This window comes from Argentina silus (assembly GCF_951799395.1).
Source record: "Argentina silus genome assembly, chromosome: X".
NCBI classification, from domain to species: domain Eukaryota; kingdom Metazoa; phylum Chordata; class Actinopteri; order Argentiniformes; family Argentinidae; genus Argentina; species Argentina silus.
The window spans coordinates 13684195-13701739 of NC_139653.1; the positions used below are offsets into that span (position 1 = coordinate 13684195).

Genomic DNA, 17545 nt, shown 5'->3' on the forward strand with positions numbered 1-17545 from the left:
ATGTGTAACCGTTAGCTCAACAATCAGTGTGTTATTAAACTGCCGTGGTAATGGGTGTCAGCAGCTAGCACTGAGATCACAGCTCCATCATCTGCCTTCAATCTCTTCTGTGTGTGCGTGTCCCTAATTAGTTACTGTAAACAGGTAAAGACCCAGTCACACAGGAGGGTGTCTGTCTGTCTGTCTGTCTGTCTGTCTGTCTGTCTGTCTGTCTGTCTGTCTGTCTGTCTGTCTGTCTGTCTGTCTGTCTGTCTGTCTGTCTGTCTGTCTGTCTGTCTGTCTGTCTCTCTGAGAGGGTTCCTGTGGTAATAGGCATCTTTCTCATGAAGCCAAACATGGCTGCTCTAACCTCATTTCAGTCCCTAGCTCCGTGACAATCAGAGTCCTCCTAGTGTTAGTCAGGTGCAGTGTAGTTCACAGTTCTCAATTCAAATATATCCTATTCTCTGGAAAACTACATCTACTATTCAGGTCATGTTGTGACACAGGAGCAGTTGTGTGGTGCAAAGTTCATCTTCTAATAAACCTCAAGATAACCTATCCAGTTTCAAGTAAATATCTGATATCCGATCCACGTGATAGGTTAGTGATTGATGATAAGGCAGGGAATGATGATATGGCCTGAGGGAAGGATTTGTATCATTGAGTTGTTTACTGACAGTATAAGTTGGGTATGTATGTGTGTCCAACAACACAGACCAAATCAGTCAAATATTAGTCAGTTTTTAATCATTGTGTACCGTCAACCTTAGCAGCAATTAGGCTTGAATGACCTCACACTTAACAAATACAGTCATTGTGTAGACAAATATAACATTCCTTTTCTTCCCCCATAGACCTTCTGTAAATACATCATAGATTGAGGACAGATAGATTTATACAGAGTCTCTGCAAATCAGTGTTGACACAGTAGTGAAAATATCCGTAAAGAAAGACACCACAGCTTCTGCATGACACTGGTTACTGTTATAAAAAAAACAGACAAAATAAACTACCCATACACCTTAACATGACAGGATAACTTCACACTGTATATCCCCGAGAGTTCAACGGTCAAGAACAAAACATGGTTTATTAGCCAACCTTTGGTCTGCTGTGCATCATTACAGGTGTATTCAGGGGAAGATTGTCTGTACGTCAGATCCACCCAAACACTGCTCTGAGACTCACACACAACCACCATGCTGGGGTAAGCTGGTTTACTTTGATTTACTTTCTCTGTTTACTACACTGTGTTAGGTTTTCAGTTGACTGTGTTTGTGACTTTGACAACCGACTGTGTTTCTGTTCACTGGCTATAACTGAACTGTGTTGTGGGCTGGTATCAGTTATTGTAAAACATGAGTTTAGATATCACTGTTATCCTTGTGTGTCTTTTTTCCTCACAGGATTTCTTTCCTGATTTGCGTCTCACTATTAAGTGGCTGCACAGCAAGGCCATACAAGACCTGGGTATGTACTGTACTCCATGCTCTCCTCCTATGTGGCCATAGTGGGAATATCTTCTAAAACAAAACCTAAGATGTGTTTGAGCAAATTCAACCTGTTATTCATAATTAGATCAAGTCTGTTTAACAATCACCATAGCTGTTACTTAAATGTGCACGCAATCAGCTACTCCATTACAGTGAGAGAGCCTTATAGGTCTGTATACTGTTCTTACAGTGAGAGAGCCTTATAGGTCTGTATACTGTTCTTACAGTGAGAGAGCCTTATAGGTCTGTATACTGTTCTTACAGTGAGAGAGCCTTATAGGTCTGTATGCTGTTCTTACAGGGAAAAGTTGATGATGCAGCATTCCAGGAAACTCTGATGTAAGTCATCTCTGTTGTTCTGTAATAGAACTTGATAATAAAGTTAATGCATTCAAAACTGAATAATGATGTGTGCATTGTTATAGCCTCCCCTCATCTCCTTTTTTTCATCTGCTCTAACATGAAATAACAGGACAGAGGACAGGTGAAAGCATATGCATAATACAGTACAATATGTTAACAGTGTACAAATCCTCCATATTGCTTTCACCTAACCTTTGCTTAAACTTTGATATGTAGCCGTTTATATCCTGTGGTTAACTCCCTGCAGGTCTGATGAGAAAGGAACGATGTCTCTGAGACTGAAGGAGGTGGAGCCTCCAGAGGATATGGATGCTACAGACTATGACATTGATCCCAGTATGGCCATCTGGAAGAGCATGAGAGGTGATGTGCAGGGGGGACGATACCCCACAGCTGAAGAGGACAGTGACCATCTCTACCATCCCTCCATGGAACAGACCCAAGAGGCTGACCTCCACAGTGCCCAGTCCCAGCGACAGGACACCCTTCCTGGGACAAACACTCAGACAGACCCCCTGGAGGCAGGGATAGATCTGGATGGCATCTCCCACTTCTCAGACCTGGTGGACCCACGAGTGCCTGAGGAGGACGAGCTGTACCACCCAGAGAGGGCAGATGGGATGTACCAAGTAGATGTGCATGATCAGGAGCAGCTGTCTCCACAATGGGCTGAAGTCAAGCTTCAGATAGACATGAGAGTTCACTCGCAGCCGGAGGATGACATGGATGACCTGTACCACGCTGACCAGCTCATATCCGTCCCCCAGGATGACACAGACACATCTGAAGCTGCCAAGATGGGTAGGATGATCAAGGGTCCGCTGCTGCCTGTTGATTGGCCCCCTCAGAGGATGTACAGCGAACCAGAGGAGGATCTGGATGACCTCTACCAACACTAGACCCTGAGCCAGCCATGAATCACTAACCCTAACACCTAACTCCGATCACTACAAGGTCTATCTCTAGCACATCCAGGTGGTTGAAAACTCATGTGTTTCATGCACTTATTATATTCTGGAGGAGTCTCTTGTTGAATATTGTACTGTAACAGTCAATCTTCCATAACAATAAAGACCAGGTAAACACTACTCTGACATGTTCTCCATCATGACTACTCTCACTAGCACACACCCAAACATGTGTCATCTACTGGAGAATCATTCATTTTCAGAATATCAAAATCAAAATTGTTTATTTACAAGCTTTGGATTCTTTGTAGCCTACATTTCTACTACAATTCATATGATTTTATATATATATATATTTTTTAATATATTTTAAACATCACCAATACATTCACAAAAATAATCAAATCCTTATCAGAAATACCCTAAAATAATGCAAATTGGTGTGTGTGTGTGTGTGTGTGTCACTGTAGTAGCTCAGTGGGGATGATCCCCTTCTTCAGTATTAGGTTTCCGTAGAGAGCCGTCTCCCTATAAGCAGAGAGACAATATTACTACAACATACAAACAAGAGAACTGTGATCACACAACAACTATGATACAGACAGACGGGTGGACACACACTGCTACTGGATACACCTGTACTAAAGCCATGGGTGAACGACTCACCCTGTTGCCACAACTGCAAAGGCCTTCTTGGCTCGTTCATAAAAGGCAAACCTCTCAACCAGTTCTAGAGGAGCCTGCAGACACAACACATACAGTAGTAAATATGGAAATATGGAATAGCTGGCTGTTGGCTGTTTCACTATATCCCTCTATAAGAGGTGTCTCTACTGCCTGTGTGTGTGTGTGTGTGTGTGTGTGTGTGTGTGTGTGTGTGTGTGTGTGTGTGTGTGTGTACGTTCATCTCCTCCTCTCACCTGGGCTCCAGCTTGATTCAGTAGTTCTCTGTAGGTGTGCCACACAGGGACAGCTAGACCTCTCTGTCTATCACTGTCCACCAGCTCCATCACTGCCGCCTAAAACAACAGACATCTCATAACCACACACACACACACACGCACACACACACACACGGGTTGGGCGGTATAATTTTTTGCATGCCTTTATACCTTCCTAAAGCTTTACCGGGGTATACGGTATTAAAAAATAATGTCGCGTGCGGCTGCCGGGAGCCGTCTTTGCTTCATATATTTAATCAACATTGAAAAACTTGTAGATTAATGAACTATTTATGTGGTGACTGCTATACCATATGGCATTTAGCCTAAACAATCATTTAAACAGTTGGATAGCATAATATGATACTTTAATAAGAAGTATCACACACTGCATTTGTAATAATATAACTTGTCTCATGTAACTATGTCATATAGCCTATAGGCTATCATTTAACTAAAAGTTACACTTCTCCGTAATTCTTTCTCCGACCACGCTGGCACACGCTTGTGAATTGACAAACATCGCTTAATTTGGCAGTTTGATAGATAATGGAGCAGACATTTTATGACGTATTGAAAAGCATACCGTGGGCATTTCAAATCCCGCGGGATACCACATTACCGTTATACCGCCCAACCCTAACACACACACGCCCCTCGATAGCTCCCCAGTTTTTCTGTTCCTGGTGACCTACCGGGCTGGGGACATAGGTATCCAAGGGCAACAGTTTTAAAATGGCCTCCAAAAGCTGTGGGATCTGCAGACCTGTGGGAGATCATAGAGGTACATCTCCAGACTCAGTTTTATACAACAGTGACATCCCTCCTCCCTTCATATATGATTGTGCTTAATTTCTTTCTCGTTCTTTTTTTCCTCTTAAATATGAATGCTTACATTTAGCTGCACACAGCTGCATGCTGGTGATGAGTAACCTAAGTTGTACAAGGTGTAGGCCTACATACCATCAGCTCGGATCTCTGTTGGACCGCAGGCACAAATGGAGGAAGCAGGAAAGTTTGCATCAGCAAGAACTGGAAAGAGTCAATCAATTAATCAATTAAACTCTATATTGTCCCAGTAGGGAGTTTCATTGAGCAGGAGAGATCAAAGTAGACTACATATCCTGTGTTCAGTTTTCAGCTTGATTGGAAGTGTACAGTACATTTGTCTGTACCTGTAGAATCATCTGTGTCTTCAGGATTGGTTGAATATAATTCCTTTTGTATTTGATGTAAGTGTGACAGGTTAGTTACTTGGTCATTTTCTGGTTGAACCACCAGACCACTGGCTCTGTCCCGACTGCTTTTAAAACAGCCAGTCAAACCACTTCTCAAGTAGCCAAAACTACAGATCAGTATCCCTTCTTTCCTTCTTATCTAAACCTGCGGACGTGCTGAACGTGCTATCTGTAACCAGCTCCCGCATCATCTCTTTCAGAACAATCAGAACAAACATATTGACCCATTTCAATCTGTCTTCTAGGCTGCTCACTCTACTGAGACTGCTCACTCTACTGAGACTGCTCACCCTGCTGTCACAGTGGCCCTCCACACTGCCAGAGCTTCCTCCCTCTTCTTATTCTTCTGGATGTCTGCTGCATTTGACACAGTAAACCACCAGAACCTTCTCTCCACCCTCTCAGAGCTGGGCATCTCAGGCTCTGCACTCTCCTGGTTTGTATCCTACCTGGCAGATCGATCTTACCAGGTAATGTGGAGAGTTGCTGTCCACATTTCGCACCCACACCACTGGTGTTCCCATGGCTCTCTCCTTGGGCCCTTATTGTTCTCCCTGTATACCAAATCTCTTGTCTCAGTAATTTCCTCACATTGTTTCTCTTACCACTGCTACGCTGATGACACTCAACTTTGTATTCCTTTCCTCCCCTCTGACACAATGGTGGTGACATGTGTCTATGTGTCTTGCAGACATCTCTGCTCACCACCTCAAGCTCAATCTTGACAAGATGGAGCTGCTCTTCCTTCCACTCTTCAAGACTTCTCCATCACGGTTGAGAACTCCACTTTGTCCCCCTCCCAGACAGCCAAGAATCTTGGGGTGATCCTGGTCAACTGTCCTGTGTAACATCCCAGTGATGGCCCGCTTCCGTAGATTCTTCCTCTACAACATTCAAAGGATACGCACATTCCACACGAGAGAAGAAATGCAACTCCTCGTCCAGGCACTTGCCATCTCCCACCTACTGCAAATCACTTCTGGCCAGGCTCCCCGCCCTCGCCATCAGACCTCAACAGCTCATCCAGAACGCTGCAGCCCATCTAGTGTTCAATCTCCCCAAATTCTCCCATGTCACCCCCCACCTCCGCACCCTTCACTGGCTCCCAGTAACAGCTTGCATCAGATTCAAGACCCTAGTGCTCGTCTACAGGGCGGTAAAGAGAACAGCCCCTCCCTATCTGCAAACAATGATCAGTCCCCAAACTCCAGCCCGATCACTTTGTTACCATCTCTACAAGGATGTAGTGGTTGCTCTGCTCAGTCGCGGCTCTTATGTCTGCAGAGTCACTACCTATCTTCCGCACGTAGACTTAAGATCCATCTCTTTAGGCTACACTTGGGCTCCTCCTCCTCAGACCTCTCCACCCCCTAACACCCTATTGTACATTACCTGAACTTTAGAAGAACCCCCCCCCCCAAAAAAAAAAAAAAAAACCTAACAACTTGTTTTATTCCTCTCTCTAGCACTGTGACTGCCGATGGCACTTGTTCTTCTTGAAGGTTTTACTTACGATGACTGATGTATAGTTGATTAACTTACTTTAGACAAATGTACTTATTGTAAGTCACTTTGTTCATATGCTGCTACACTGTTCATACTGTAACTTATTTACTCTGCTATAATGCTAATGCTACTCATATACTGCTTACAATGCACTACTTATATTATACTGCACTACTTACTGCTCATATATTGCACTACCTGTAAATACTGTTCATTGCACTTTCTGCTATTTTGCACTTCTGGTTAGACGCTAACTGCATTTCGTTGTCTCTGTACTTGTACTCTGCACAATGACAATAAAGTTGAATCTAATCTAATCTTTGGATAAAAGTGTCTGCTAAATGACCTAAATCTAAATGCAAGTAGGATTCAAGAGTTCTTCTATTGTACTTCAACTAGTGTAAACATACTACCTGAGTTTAACCAGTTAAAGGCACTGTCAGTCATTTCTGAGCAACTTCAAATGCGTAATTGTTTCCCCCAACCAAGTTCTGCCATAACCACGCCCCCAGTTGGTTCACAGCTCTACAAATCGCTCTCATTGAATAGCATAGTTTTTCCGTTATAGAACACTCTGACCCATGCGTGTGAGATGGAAGAGCAAGTGGAAGAGCAAGTGAGCGAGCAGCTAGCCCAGGGTCACTCATCCCACACTCGCCGGGATCTCCTACAATATTTGGATGTCAGTGACAGTCAAATACACAGAGGGAGCATGAGAGAGAAATCCCTTTCTTATGTCCTCTGATTGTTCAGTGGCCAGCGATATGCTGTAGGCTAAACGGTAGAAACCCCTGACAGGCACGGCATAGCAAACCCAAAACCAATGAAGACAAACGGCACGTATCTTGTAGCTACATTAATAAATACTACAGTAACAGCATACAACAGCCTACATTGACTAGCAAGCTAGTTAACAAGCGTTCATAGTCTCAGCTTCTCTCTCCTACACTAGTTGAGTATGTGTGTTTAGGCTAATGTAATGTGAAATTAATCAATAGGTCTGTGCGCGATAGAGGCTTACCTACTTGGGGTGGATGGAGTAGTGTGGCTGGTGCCATATCAACTTCTGATAGTTTAGCGCACACAAGTTGTTTGTAAATGGCGGGTTGCCAGTGCCTGAGAAAATAATCACTGAATGGTCATTTCTGGTCATTTCTGTTTGGGAAAGACCATGTAATTTAATCGAATCTAGCAACACAAAGAAGTAGGCTTAGCTTCAAACATAATAGATGGTGGAGGGCCTGTAGCAAAAGGGAGTACATTTTTACAGTAAAGGTATGTGCTATACCTGGTATATTATATTCATCTTGTCAAAGTGTTGAGATAAGTGATAATTGTGGGAGATATGTTTTCGTTGTCATTGCTACCTAAACCAAAAACACTGAGACAGTCCTACCCAGCAAACACAGCCACATACTACTCCTTTTAGTAGCGGCAACCTTGTCAGAAGGCGTTGCCACAACGTAAGTCTGCAGCCTTTAGCCTACCTGGATACGACCGATGGGCAATCTTGTCAGGGGACGTACCCAGTACGAAGTGGCAATGATTATTTATGTTTTTGCCTACCAGGTGACAAAAAGGCTATGTTTTACATTAGCCTTTGTGGGCTTGCAAAGTCTTATTTTGGAACTGGAAAGGGGTAGTTCAGTGGAGTGGGTAGAGAGTCAGTTGGTTGAGATGTTGAGAGTGGTAGAGTTGGTTGGTTAACCGGGTGACAGTTTTTGGAGTTACAAAAAGCTTAATAGTTTAAAAAGTTTAATAGGTATCATAAAGCTTTTTTTTTTATAAGGGTTGATGAAGATTTTCAAGGCAGTTGAAAGTGAGATAGGTTGGTTAGGTTGGTTGGTTGGTTGATTGATTGGACAGAAGAATGGATAGATAAAAGAGAGGATGGATAGATGAGAGAGGGGAGGTATAGAAAGATCAAAACAATTAAGAGGTTAATCAGTATGGGTTATACTGGGTGAAGCAGTAGTGACTGGTGAAAGGATGATGGCCAGATAGTTGAAAGGTGAGAGATATTAGGTTGGAAAGACAGAACTTAGATAGATAGACAGACAGATAGATAGATAGATAGATAGATAGATAGATAGATAGATAGATAGATAGATAGATAGATAGATAGATAGATAGATAGATAGGATGAGCCAGTGGTAGTTCAGTGGAGTGGGTAGAGAGTTGGTTGGTTGAGTGGTTGAGAATGGTAGAGTTGGTTGGTTAACCGGATGACAGGTTTTGGAGTTACAAAAAGCTTAATAGTTTGTAAAGTTTAGTAGGTAACAGAAAGCTTTTATCAGGTTTGATGATTTGAAGATTTTCTGGGTAGTTGAAAGAAAGTGAGATAGGTTGGTTAGGTTGATTGGATAGATGAATGGATAGATGAAAGAGAGGTTGAATAGATGAGAGCATGGAGGTATAGAAAGATCAAAACAATTAAGGGGTCAATCAGTATGGTTAGTTGAAAGGTTAGATAGATATGAGGTTGGAAAGATGGAAGGTTGATGGTGCATTTTTGTGTAATCATTCTAAGAATGTGTTCTGCAGGTCTCCTGTTGTTTTTATGAGTCCTGAAAGATCCATAGCAGTTGCAGTAACGAAAGAGCTCACAGAATGTTGGCGTAAATCAACATTCCAAAATGCTTTTATCAGAGTTGATAATTTACAGTACATTTTACAGTTAATAGCGTGAATAGTTTAAAAGTTGTAGGAGTAGCAGGTGGAACAATTGGAATAATAATAATAATAATGTCGAAGAATAAGAGTAATGCTGAAGCAAGCCCATCTAATAATAATAATAATAATAATAATAATAATAATAATAATAATAAGTGTTAGAAATAACAATAATTGGACTTTCTGGCCACTAATAATAAGAATAAGTATGAATAGCGCCTCGGAGAAAGATGCTATTCAATGAAATCGATTTGTAGACCTGTGAACCGACCGGGATCGTGGTTATGGCATTTCAAATAATGAAATATATAGGCCTTCCTTGATTATGATGAATATGCTTTATGAGAGTAGACCAACTGTCGAAGCCTACCTCATCGTAATCAAATGCAATAAGGACCTATTACTCAGTTGTTTATGTTTTTGTTGTCATAGGACACTTTGTAAACAAATTATGTATAGCTTAAAAACATACGTTTTAAGTATCCTGCTATCATGTCATTAATTGAGCACAACAGATCAATTGATCAAGTGCTATTTGCATGTGAAAATGAATTTAAACATGTTTTGTAGGTGGCCCCATATGTAGAAATCACTAACAGTGCATTTATGAAAGGGTGACGCAACCTACAGTTCGCTTCCCCATTCGCTGAACCTGCACCCACATCACGACCTGACATCCAGCGCACAGACCATGCGATGGCAGCAACATTCATCTTTATTCTAATGTTAAGCGCTATTTTACATACCCAATTCATCTCCGTGGCCCATTTTAGCCAGGGCGTATAACAGTTCTGGGGATAGAACGGAGGGGATTCCTTTCAGGACAACCATCGTAGCACAGAATGAAAGTCAATACGGAAGTGAGTCACGGGATCACAATGCTCAGTTTGATTGGTCCAACAACTTCTGGAAAGGTCTGTAAAAAGAAAAAAGCACACACCCCTCTCTCACGCGCATGAGTGTGCTGCGCTACAACAACCTGATGCTACCTTTTTGAGCATCCCAATGTCAGTAATGATTATAATGACTTTTCTGAATTTTCAGATGTTGTCCCAAGACAGCATGGTCATGTAAAGAGAGCATATTCATGCTATTTGAAAAGAAGCACAGACATATATCATCATCTCAATTAAGCCTATCACTACAATCATTCAGTAATAGCCTATATCATATTAATATCTGGGTCCATTAGTACACGATGAAAATACAGTACTCAGTATCACATACAGGAGGCTACTCATACTCATACATCCCTCTAGCGCTTACAGTCAACACTGCATATTTCATATTTACGCTGATAGAAAGTAATTTCATTTTCATAATTGAATTGACTTTGTGCATGCTTTGAGTCTTGGAATTCTGTTTCAAACTGAGAGGTGAAACCTGACCTGTCGGTTTACTAAACAACCTTTCAGTCTTATTAAATTAGGCTATGGTGGGGGAAATTGCGACCTATAATGTTGTTTCTGACACCCTCGGGTGGGCAGAATTCAAAGCAGAGACTTCTGAAAGTGTTATTCTGACACGGCCACTGCTGCCAAGAATGTGCGATAATGAAAATATTTGTCAAATGAAAACCATTCCACCCTGCCCGTTTCATCTGAGCCACAGCAACCTTCAACTGGGCCGCAAAAACGCTGAGGAAACAATCGCATGGCTATCAGATGGATCTAGCTCTGTAAAAGCATGAGATCTGCATGAAAAAGCTTACGGGAGCCAAATCAACTCGCATAAATAAAGCTCGAGCCCCGGTCAAGAATAACAGAGTGAACGTGCAGCTGCTACTAATGAAGGAATGACTTATCCCTCTTTCTCCTTTTCTTTCTGCGATCAGGTTGTAATTTAGAGGAAATTTCTATTAGCGTCGTGTGAATAGTAGTGTGGAGGCTGCGCAGCTGGGTGAGAGGAGGGGAGCGAGTGGAGAGAGAGACGGAGACTGATGGGTTGAAGAAAAGGCCCTCCGAGGAGCCAGGCCTGTCTGTTGGGTTGAAAGCTCCTTTCTCTCCGTACGGACTCACGCTGCTCTCTCTTTGGTTCGGCTTCTTTAAATGAGTTTATCACGCTATGAGGGGCTGCGCTGCCAAAATGTAACGTTTTGCCCCCTTTGTCCACGCGGAGAGCCTCAATTGGGCCTACATTTATTATTTTGACCTTTCGGTAGCAGGAGAGAGACTTCAAAGACGCGCCTCTGTTTGGCTCTCTCTGCAGACTTTTGTGCGTCCCCGCGGTGTAAGGAGACGAGTTTTTTCTCTTTCCTTTTAGAAGGTTTGTTCCAGGGGCTGAGAAGAAAGCAGCTCCAGGGGAATATTGAATGAAAATAAAAATCAATTAGGCCACGGCCTTGTGAAGATATGGGGCGCCGCCGTGTGAAGAAACCCTGAGATCAGAGAGAAAAAAGGTGCCTTCAAATGATCGGAGTGGCAATAGAATGCGCCCGCTATAATCAAATCTGTTCTGGTGTTTTCGTTCCTTTTGAAAATGAATGGTCTCCGCTTTTTGTTATTGAAAGTATTGTTAATTCAAATAGACGAATATTCTGAATTCATAATGCTTTAACACTATCATAATTTATTTAGAATTGCTTATATAGGCCTAGGCGAACTGCTTAGGCCTACAACGACCGAAATTAAAATAAAGACAAGGCATAATAGCCTATATGAACATTCTCTAGTTCTGTCAATGTTTCCCCTTTCGATAATAAAAAAATCAACCCTGTCTAAATTCACAAAGCACATCTATAAAAAGCAATAAGGTGAATGAATATGTCACATTAACTTAATTAAGCTATATTGTGTTACCATTTTTGCAACATTTGTGTTATCATTTTTGGTTGTTTCAGAGTACAAACATTTATTTTTTAGTGCATGTGAGTAAGTGTACACGCACCACAACGATTAAGCAATACGGTTTATCAAAAAGCATAACGGTCTATCTACATCAAGAACAATATTGTTGTTAATTAATGACGACGATAGGGCCTGTCTCTGAAGTTAGTAAAATACAAATAAAAAAGCCCAGAATGAGGCATAAATTACAGAGCTTCAGCAAAATACAGAAATACCATATACATTAACCTATATTCACCCAATGTTAGATACAAAACGTGATACATCTTAAGAGTAAAAGTTGAATAGATCTGATAAAAATCACTTCACTTGATGCGTATGACAAACAAACTACAACATTGTTTTGTTTTAAGGGAATGCCAATCTGTCATGTTGCGCATTGGCGAAAATAGGCTATAGGCTAAACTAAACCGAAATACAAATAGGCTAAGACAACAGAATATACGGGCAAAAAATATGTGCTTCAACTATCCTAAGTGATGTTACTTTTGACTAAAGTAAGTGAATCGAAACGTAATTAAATTCATTTAAAAATATATAAAGTGCAAAAAACATTACCAAATGCAAAGACACTTGGTTGCATTCATTTAGTTTCATATCCAGTGATGTGATTAATGTCAAATTTACACAAGCTCTGCTGGGAATTTGGAGAGACAATCTATAGCCGAATTCTACAAGTTTATCTACAAGTATAGCTATATTTTGTCTACAGTAGCCTGTTAAGCCATTTTTGTCACAGTGAGGTTTTAACGCTTCTACTAGATACAATAGCCCCATCTAGCGGCGAAGACTACATATCATTTAATTACAAACCACTTGCACATGTATTCACGTGTAAACTACATTGCGCTTTGCGTAAATCGGGTAAATTATTGTCACAGAAGTGAGCTGCGAGTTAATTGGTTATTTTCCCTGGGTCGACATTTCATCAGTCTGCCAACTGCCACTGAACAAGATTGTAGCATGAAACATGAACTGCAATGATCAGACACAAAGAGGGCCACTCAAAGTCATCATCTCAGGCCGTTGATGTGTCATGGCTGACTGAGTTACCTGACTGACTGCCATCTCCATAGGAAACAGCAATTAGGGATAATTGCCTGACCCGTTAAAATAATATTCTCTGGTATTAGAAACAATGACAAGTGCTGAAAAGTGCAGACATTTCACTAATTATTGTGAAACATAATCAAATAAATGGTAACAGGCAGGGGCAAGGACCTCTATCTATACCTCAAATGCATGACATCACAGGCACAGCTATGGTGATTAAGCATTGTCTCATGACAATCAATAATCATTACATCATTAACAAGGAGAAGAAATTAACATGAGCACAAACAAATCAATTTACTATCAATTTACAAATCAACCTTGTTATAGCTTTATTTGGAAAATGTACAGTGACAGGGAATTTGTCTAGAGGAAATGCAGAAGGCAAAAACTGTGTTAAGTGATCAGGGCTGATACCTCAAGGGCTGATATCCATCTCTACCATTCTGTCCAGAGCAAAAAATGTTGTACTGTCGCTCATAACGGCAATTCTGCAAACATCCTTTACATACACACACACTATATACTGCAGTGTACGCAAACAGTGCATAAACACACTATATACTATATATGCTACATATACATATAGGGTAAAAAACTGTGATAAGGCATGTTTCTGTCCAGCTCTCAATTAGGTTGAAGGTTAGATTAATGTCAGCTTCAGATCAAAACACGATTTATGCTTAACGTCTGATTAATGAGTGCATAGCACAGATATCAGTTCAGGAGTCGTTCCGGGACAGTCCCTTCTGTTGTGTGTTCTCAGTTCTCCTCCGCTCTACTTGTCCTGGAAGCTTGCCTTCCTCTTCTCCACAAATGCTGTCATACCCTCTTTACGATCCTCCTGGGGTGACAAGCACATAGACCAGGTCAGAGAAAACACACCACCACACCCACACCCACATTCTATATGCTTTGACTTTATGTACAGCACTGAGATTGTCTTCTGTAATGAAAAGCGCTTTACAAATTAAATGTATAATTCGGTTTATTACTCACCGTGGCAAATGTGGAATGGAATAACCGTTTCTCCAACCGATTCCCCTCAGCCAGAGTCAGCTCATAGGCTGCAACACAGACCAGTCAATTATACAGTGACCAGTAAAACCAGTCAATATTCTATACGATAAACAGTTAGCCCATCAATAACAAATACAATGGGGGAAAAAAATATGATATCTGAAAGTTTCATTTCTGTTTGTAAACCAAGGGGGTGGGTCTTGATGAATGTAGTTTTGCTCAGTTTGTCTTTTGTTTTGCTTCTTGGCCAAAGGTACTTGTAATATACGTAATAATATAAATGCAAAATATACACAGTCAAAAACACAGCTTCTCACACACCTGCGTTGACAGCCTCTTTGGCCATGGCAGAGACGATCTTGGAGTTGCCAGCAATCTTCTCTCCACATTTAATGGCTTCTGATACAAGCTGATCCACAGGGCAAACCTTACTGACAAGACCTAAAAGACACACAAAAGACAATGACAGAGTGTGTGTGTGAGTGTTTGTGAGTGAGTTCTCGACTGCTTGGCCCCCTGTGCTCAGATCCATTTTCAGTCGTATATGTATAATGTGAGTGAGTGAGTGTGTGTGTGTGTGTGTGTGTGTGTTACCTGATTGCTTGGCCTCCTGTGCATTGATCCTGTCTCCTGTCAGTACCATCTCCATGGCCAGGGATTTCCCTACTGCACGAGTCAGTCTCTGAGTGCCACCAGCTCCTATGGACAGACAGACATACAGCAGTCAGGACAACTGTGACAATAGACAGAACAACCAGCTAAAGCAGGCTTCACACAAGAGTGGCAGTTGCTAGGGGCTCCATTCACTCTCAATGGCCGCTGGGTGGCGGGCAGAGAAATGCTAGGGTTTCCTAGGGTTTTCCTTCAAGTGAACAACTTTTTCATGCGGCGCCGCGTCTGTAAAACAATCACAATTGAGTAGGAGGTACTAGAGTGGCTTCCTTCTTTCTTGCCAAACATAAACACGCATTGCTAGCATGGAGGAGAAGCTCAGGGGAAACTGAAATTCCAAAATGTGAAGCCCCTGCTCTCGTCGGCATCGGTGTTGCTGCTACAACTTGCTTGTCTGAAATGGCATTTAGACAGGTTTGACCTAAACTACAGACAGGGCACAGAAAATTAACATGGCCACCTCTTCCCCTAGCCTCTACCCCTGCCCTGCCCCTTCAGGAATCAGATCATCAAGATCTAAAACATTTAACTACTGCAATATCTAAGAAATACAATACATGTGTTTACAAGGGTTTGTAAAGTGCAAGCAGTCCAGTGCTTATTAATTGAGCTGTATCATTCCATGTGTGAACATGTTCTTGAATCTGTTTGTTCTACTTTAAGAAAGTGAACCTGTGTCCAGGAAGAAGAGACTTTACCAGGGATGGTCCCCAGCAGGATCTCTGGTTGACCAAACTGAGCCTTCTCTCCAGCATAGATGATGTCACACATCATAGCCAGCTCACAGCCCCCTCCCAGCTGAAACAACACAACAGAACCAGAGACAGTGTTTGGCCAAAGTTAGTGAGACCTAAATAGATGATTCTCAGTGTTGTTCAGGTAATTGACTGCACATACAGTAGGTCCCAGGATGAACTTTGAGACACTGGTTTATGTCACACACTCATACTGCATTACGACTAGGCTACTCACAGCGAACCCATTGACAGCAGCGATCACAGGCTTCTTCACTGTGGACACTCTGTTCCAGTGAGCCAGGAAGTTGCCACCGTAACACTCCTGGAATGTCCGATTCTGCATCTCCTTAATGTCTGCCCCCGCTGAAACACATTGAAAAATGAATAATCATCTTAGACAGACACACAGACACACACATCATGAAGCAAAAGGCTTTTAATACTATAACGGTCCATCAGATTCTGGTAGACACACACACACCCCTCACCTGCAAAGGCTCTATCACTGCCAGTGATGACAATGGCTCCCACCTGTCCATCAACCTCAAAGGCATCCAGCGCCCGTCCCACCTCCAGCATCAACCCGTCACACAGAGCATTCAGTGCCTTGGGCCGGTTCAGCTGGATAAAACCCACATCCTGCTTCTCACCACGCTTCTCCACCAGGATATACTCATACTGACCACCTGGAAACATACACACCAGTGTGAGCTCACCAGTCCGAGGCTACATATCATGACCTTTAAACTGCCATCAGTCACCATCTACAGGAATCCACAGGTGATGTATTAACAGATCACCAGTGAGAGATATTCGATCTGCAGGAGCTGACTTTTGTGTTTGACAGGTCCCAGACCCATTAGATAAGACTATTACATAGATGAATTATGAGAGGAAAAGGTCTTGACACGTCAATCATTCTACAAGGCTAAAGGTAAATTCGGATCAACGGTACAACAACGAAATAAGAACCACAGTCGTAACGTCCATGACACGCCTCAGAACTGGGGTAAAGGGTATAGCCAATAGTTAATCTCTTTGAAGAAACACGGGTTTCTGTTGATGCTCAGCCAGTGTTAGTTCGTAGTATTGAGGCTCTATGGCGCATCCAGACCCGAGGCAAATTAGCTGGAGTTCCGGGTTGGAGGGATTGCCTCTGGGTTTACCAATTTCTCTGGGTTACAAATCTAGTATAACGGTCTGCTTCCACAGAACACACAACTAGGGGGTTCATCAAGTTTCCACAGTCACAGACAGAGGAAAATCTAAACATGTTCGAATGGTGATAACACAGTCGATGCTGAATTGTGCGTAAACGTTCACATTTAGATAGTTAAATATTTATTTATTTATTTACATATGTATAATTTTTATATTAGATACGAAATGTGAGCCAGCTATCCACCTGACTGCAACCACAATGTCGCACATCTTATGACGCAAGCAAGTTCGATGACATTGTGGCAGGGGTACTGCAAATCAAATATCTCCAAAAGAGAAATAAGATAACTTGCAAAGAGCATACCTGCGCTGTACTGCCGTGCGACGGAGAAGGTAACAGGGAGTCTTCTCACTGGCTTCAAGATCAGGGCAGCAGTTCTGCAGAACATTGCCATTTTATGGGAGACGAATGAAGCTTCAGAACAGAGCCACGAGATGACGACAACCCAAACAACACAAAGTTATCGCTACAAACCACCGAGTAACGCGATACGTCACAGCCAATGAGCGAGGGAATAAGGGGAGGAGGATCAGCGAGGACACATCCCAATAATTAACTGTCCTCATCTCCTCTCCCTCTCGGGTGCTCAGACGCAAATGTCTACTGTGAAATTGCGCTAGCCTTTTTTTCCTTATTTTTCCTTCTTTCTTTTTCGTATTAGATGATGATCGTGACAAGGAAAAGAAACCACTGAGATGCTGTTAAAATGCATAGCCTACCATAATGGCGAACAATTAGGCACCCATCCATTCTCCCTCCTCTGAAATGGATAATGTGAGAACGAATTAGCAATAATCTCGTGCACTTGACATCCTAAACTCACACCTCCGAGTTTTGGTAATATCATGGGGACCGCAAGTGACTGCAACATGTCCACTACAACTTCACCAA

The 17545-nt window shown here is 42.1% G+C and overlaps 3 protein-coding genes across 4 annotated transcripts; 1 reads left to right on the forward strand and 2 right to left on the reverse strand.

Moving 5' to 3' along the window:
* Positions 1-779: 779 nt before the first annotated feature.
* On the forward strand, positions 780-2891 carry LOC310823175 (uncharacterized protein). The gene is made up of 2 exons (XM_083695935.1): positions 780-1644; positions 1756-2891. The coding sequence occupies exon 2, from the start codon at positions 2105-2107 to the stop codon at positions 2735-2737; it is 633 nt and encodes a 210-aa protein (XP_083552061.1). The 5' UTR covers positions 780-1644; positions 1756-2104; the 3' UTR covers positions 2738-2891.
* Positions 2892-3013: 122 nt separating this feature from the next.
* fuom (fucose mutarotase) lies at positions 3014-9975 on the reverse strand. 2 transcript variants are annotated; one of them, XM_083695937.1, is made up of 7 exons: positions 9851-9934; positions 7453-7547; positions 4651-4719; positions 4383-4453; positions 3667-3765; positions 3413-3486; positions 3014-3274 (listed from the first exon to the last, which is right to left on the reverse strand). In XM_083695937.1, exons 2-7 carry the CDS (start codon positions 7487-7489, stop codon positions 3208-3210), a joined length of 417 nt encoding a protein of 138 aa, XP_083552063.1. In that variant the 5' UTR covers positions 7490-7547; positions 9851-9934; the 3' UTR covers positions 3014-3207. The 2 variants fall into 2 exon arrangements, with proteins under 2 accessions (XP_083552063.1, XP_083552062.1); XM_083695936.1 differs by lacking the exon at positions 7453-7547 and having other exon boundaries at positions 9851-9975.
* Positions 9976-13320: 3345 nt separating this feature from the next.
* echs1 (enoyl CoA hydratase, short chain, 1, mitochondrial) lies at positions 13321-17099 on the reverse strand. Its single transcript, XM_083695460.1, has 8 exons — positions 16958-17099; positions 15921-16118; positions 15668-15795; positions 15394-15493; positions 14618-14722; positions 14345-14464; positions 14003-14070; positions 13321-13847 (listed from the first exon to the last, which is right to left on the reverse strand). Exons 1-8 carry the CDS (start codon positions 17046-17048, stop codon positions 13782-13784), a joined length of 876 nt encoding a protein of 291 aa, XP_083551586.1. The 5' UTR covers positions 17049-17099; the 3' UTR covers positions 13321-13781.
* Between the last annotated feature and the right edge of the window lie 446 nt (positions 17100-17545).

What these genes read in the sequence shown, in the direction of transcription:
- LOC310823175 (XM_083695935.1), top strand. Translation starts at nt 2,105, where the DNA reads ATGTCTCTGAGACTGAAGGAGGTGGAGCCTCCAGAGGATATGGATGCT.
- fuom (XM_083695936.1), bottom strand. Translation starts at nt 9,935, where the DNA reads ATGGTTGTCCTGAAAGGAATCCCCTCCGTTCTATCCCCAGAACTGTTA. An exon ending in GGGCCACGGAGATGAATTGG is followed by an intron (nt 4,720 to 9,850) that starts GTATGTAAAATA and finishes GACTCTTTCCAG; the next exon opens with TTCTTGCTGATGCAAACTTT. An exon ending in AACAGAGATCCGAGCTGATG is followed by an intron (nt 4,454 to 4,650) that starts GTATGTAGGCCT and finishes GATCTCCCACAG; the next exon opens with GTCTGCAGATCCCACAGCTT.
- echs1 (XM_083695460.1), bottom strand. Translation starts at nt 17,048, where the DNA reads ATGGCAATGTTCTGCAGAACTGCTGCCCTGATCTTGAAGCCAGTGAGA. An exon ending in CCTGCTGGGGACCATCCCTG is followed by an intron (nt 14,723 to 15,393) that starts GTAAAGTCTCTT and finishes GTCTGTCCATAG; the next exon opens with GAGCTGGTGGCACTCAGAGA. An exon ending in CAAAGAGGCTGTCAACGCAG is followed by an intron (nt 14,071 to 14,344) that starts GTGTGTGAGAAG and finishes TCTGTGTTGCAG; the next exon opens with CCTATGAGCTGACTCTGGCT.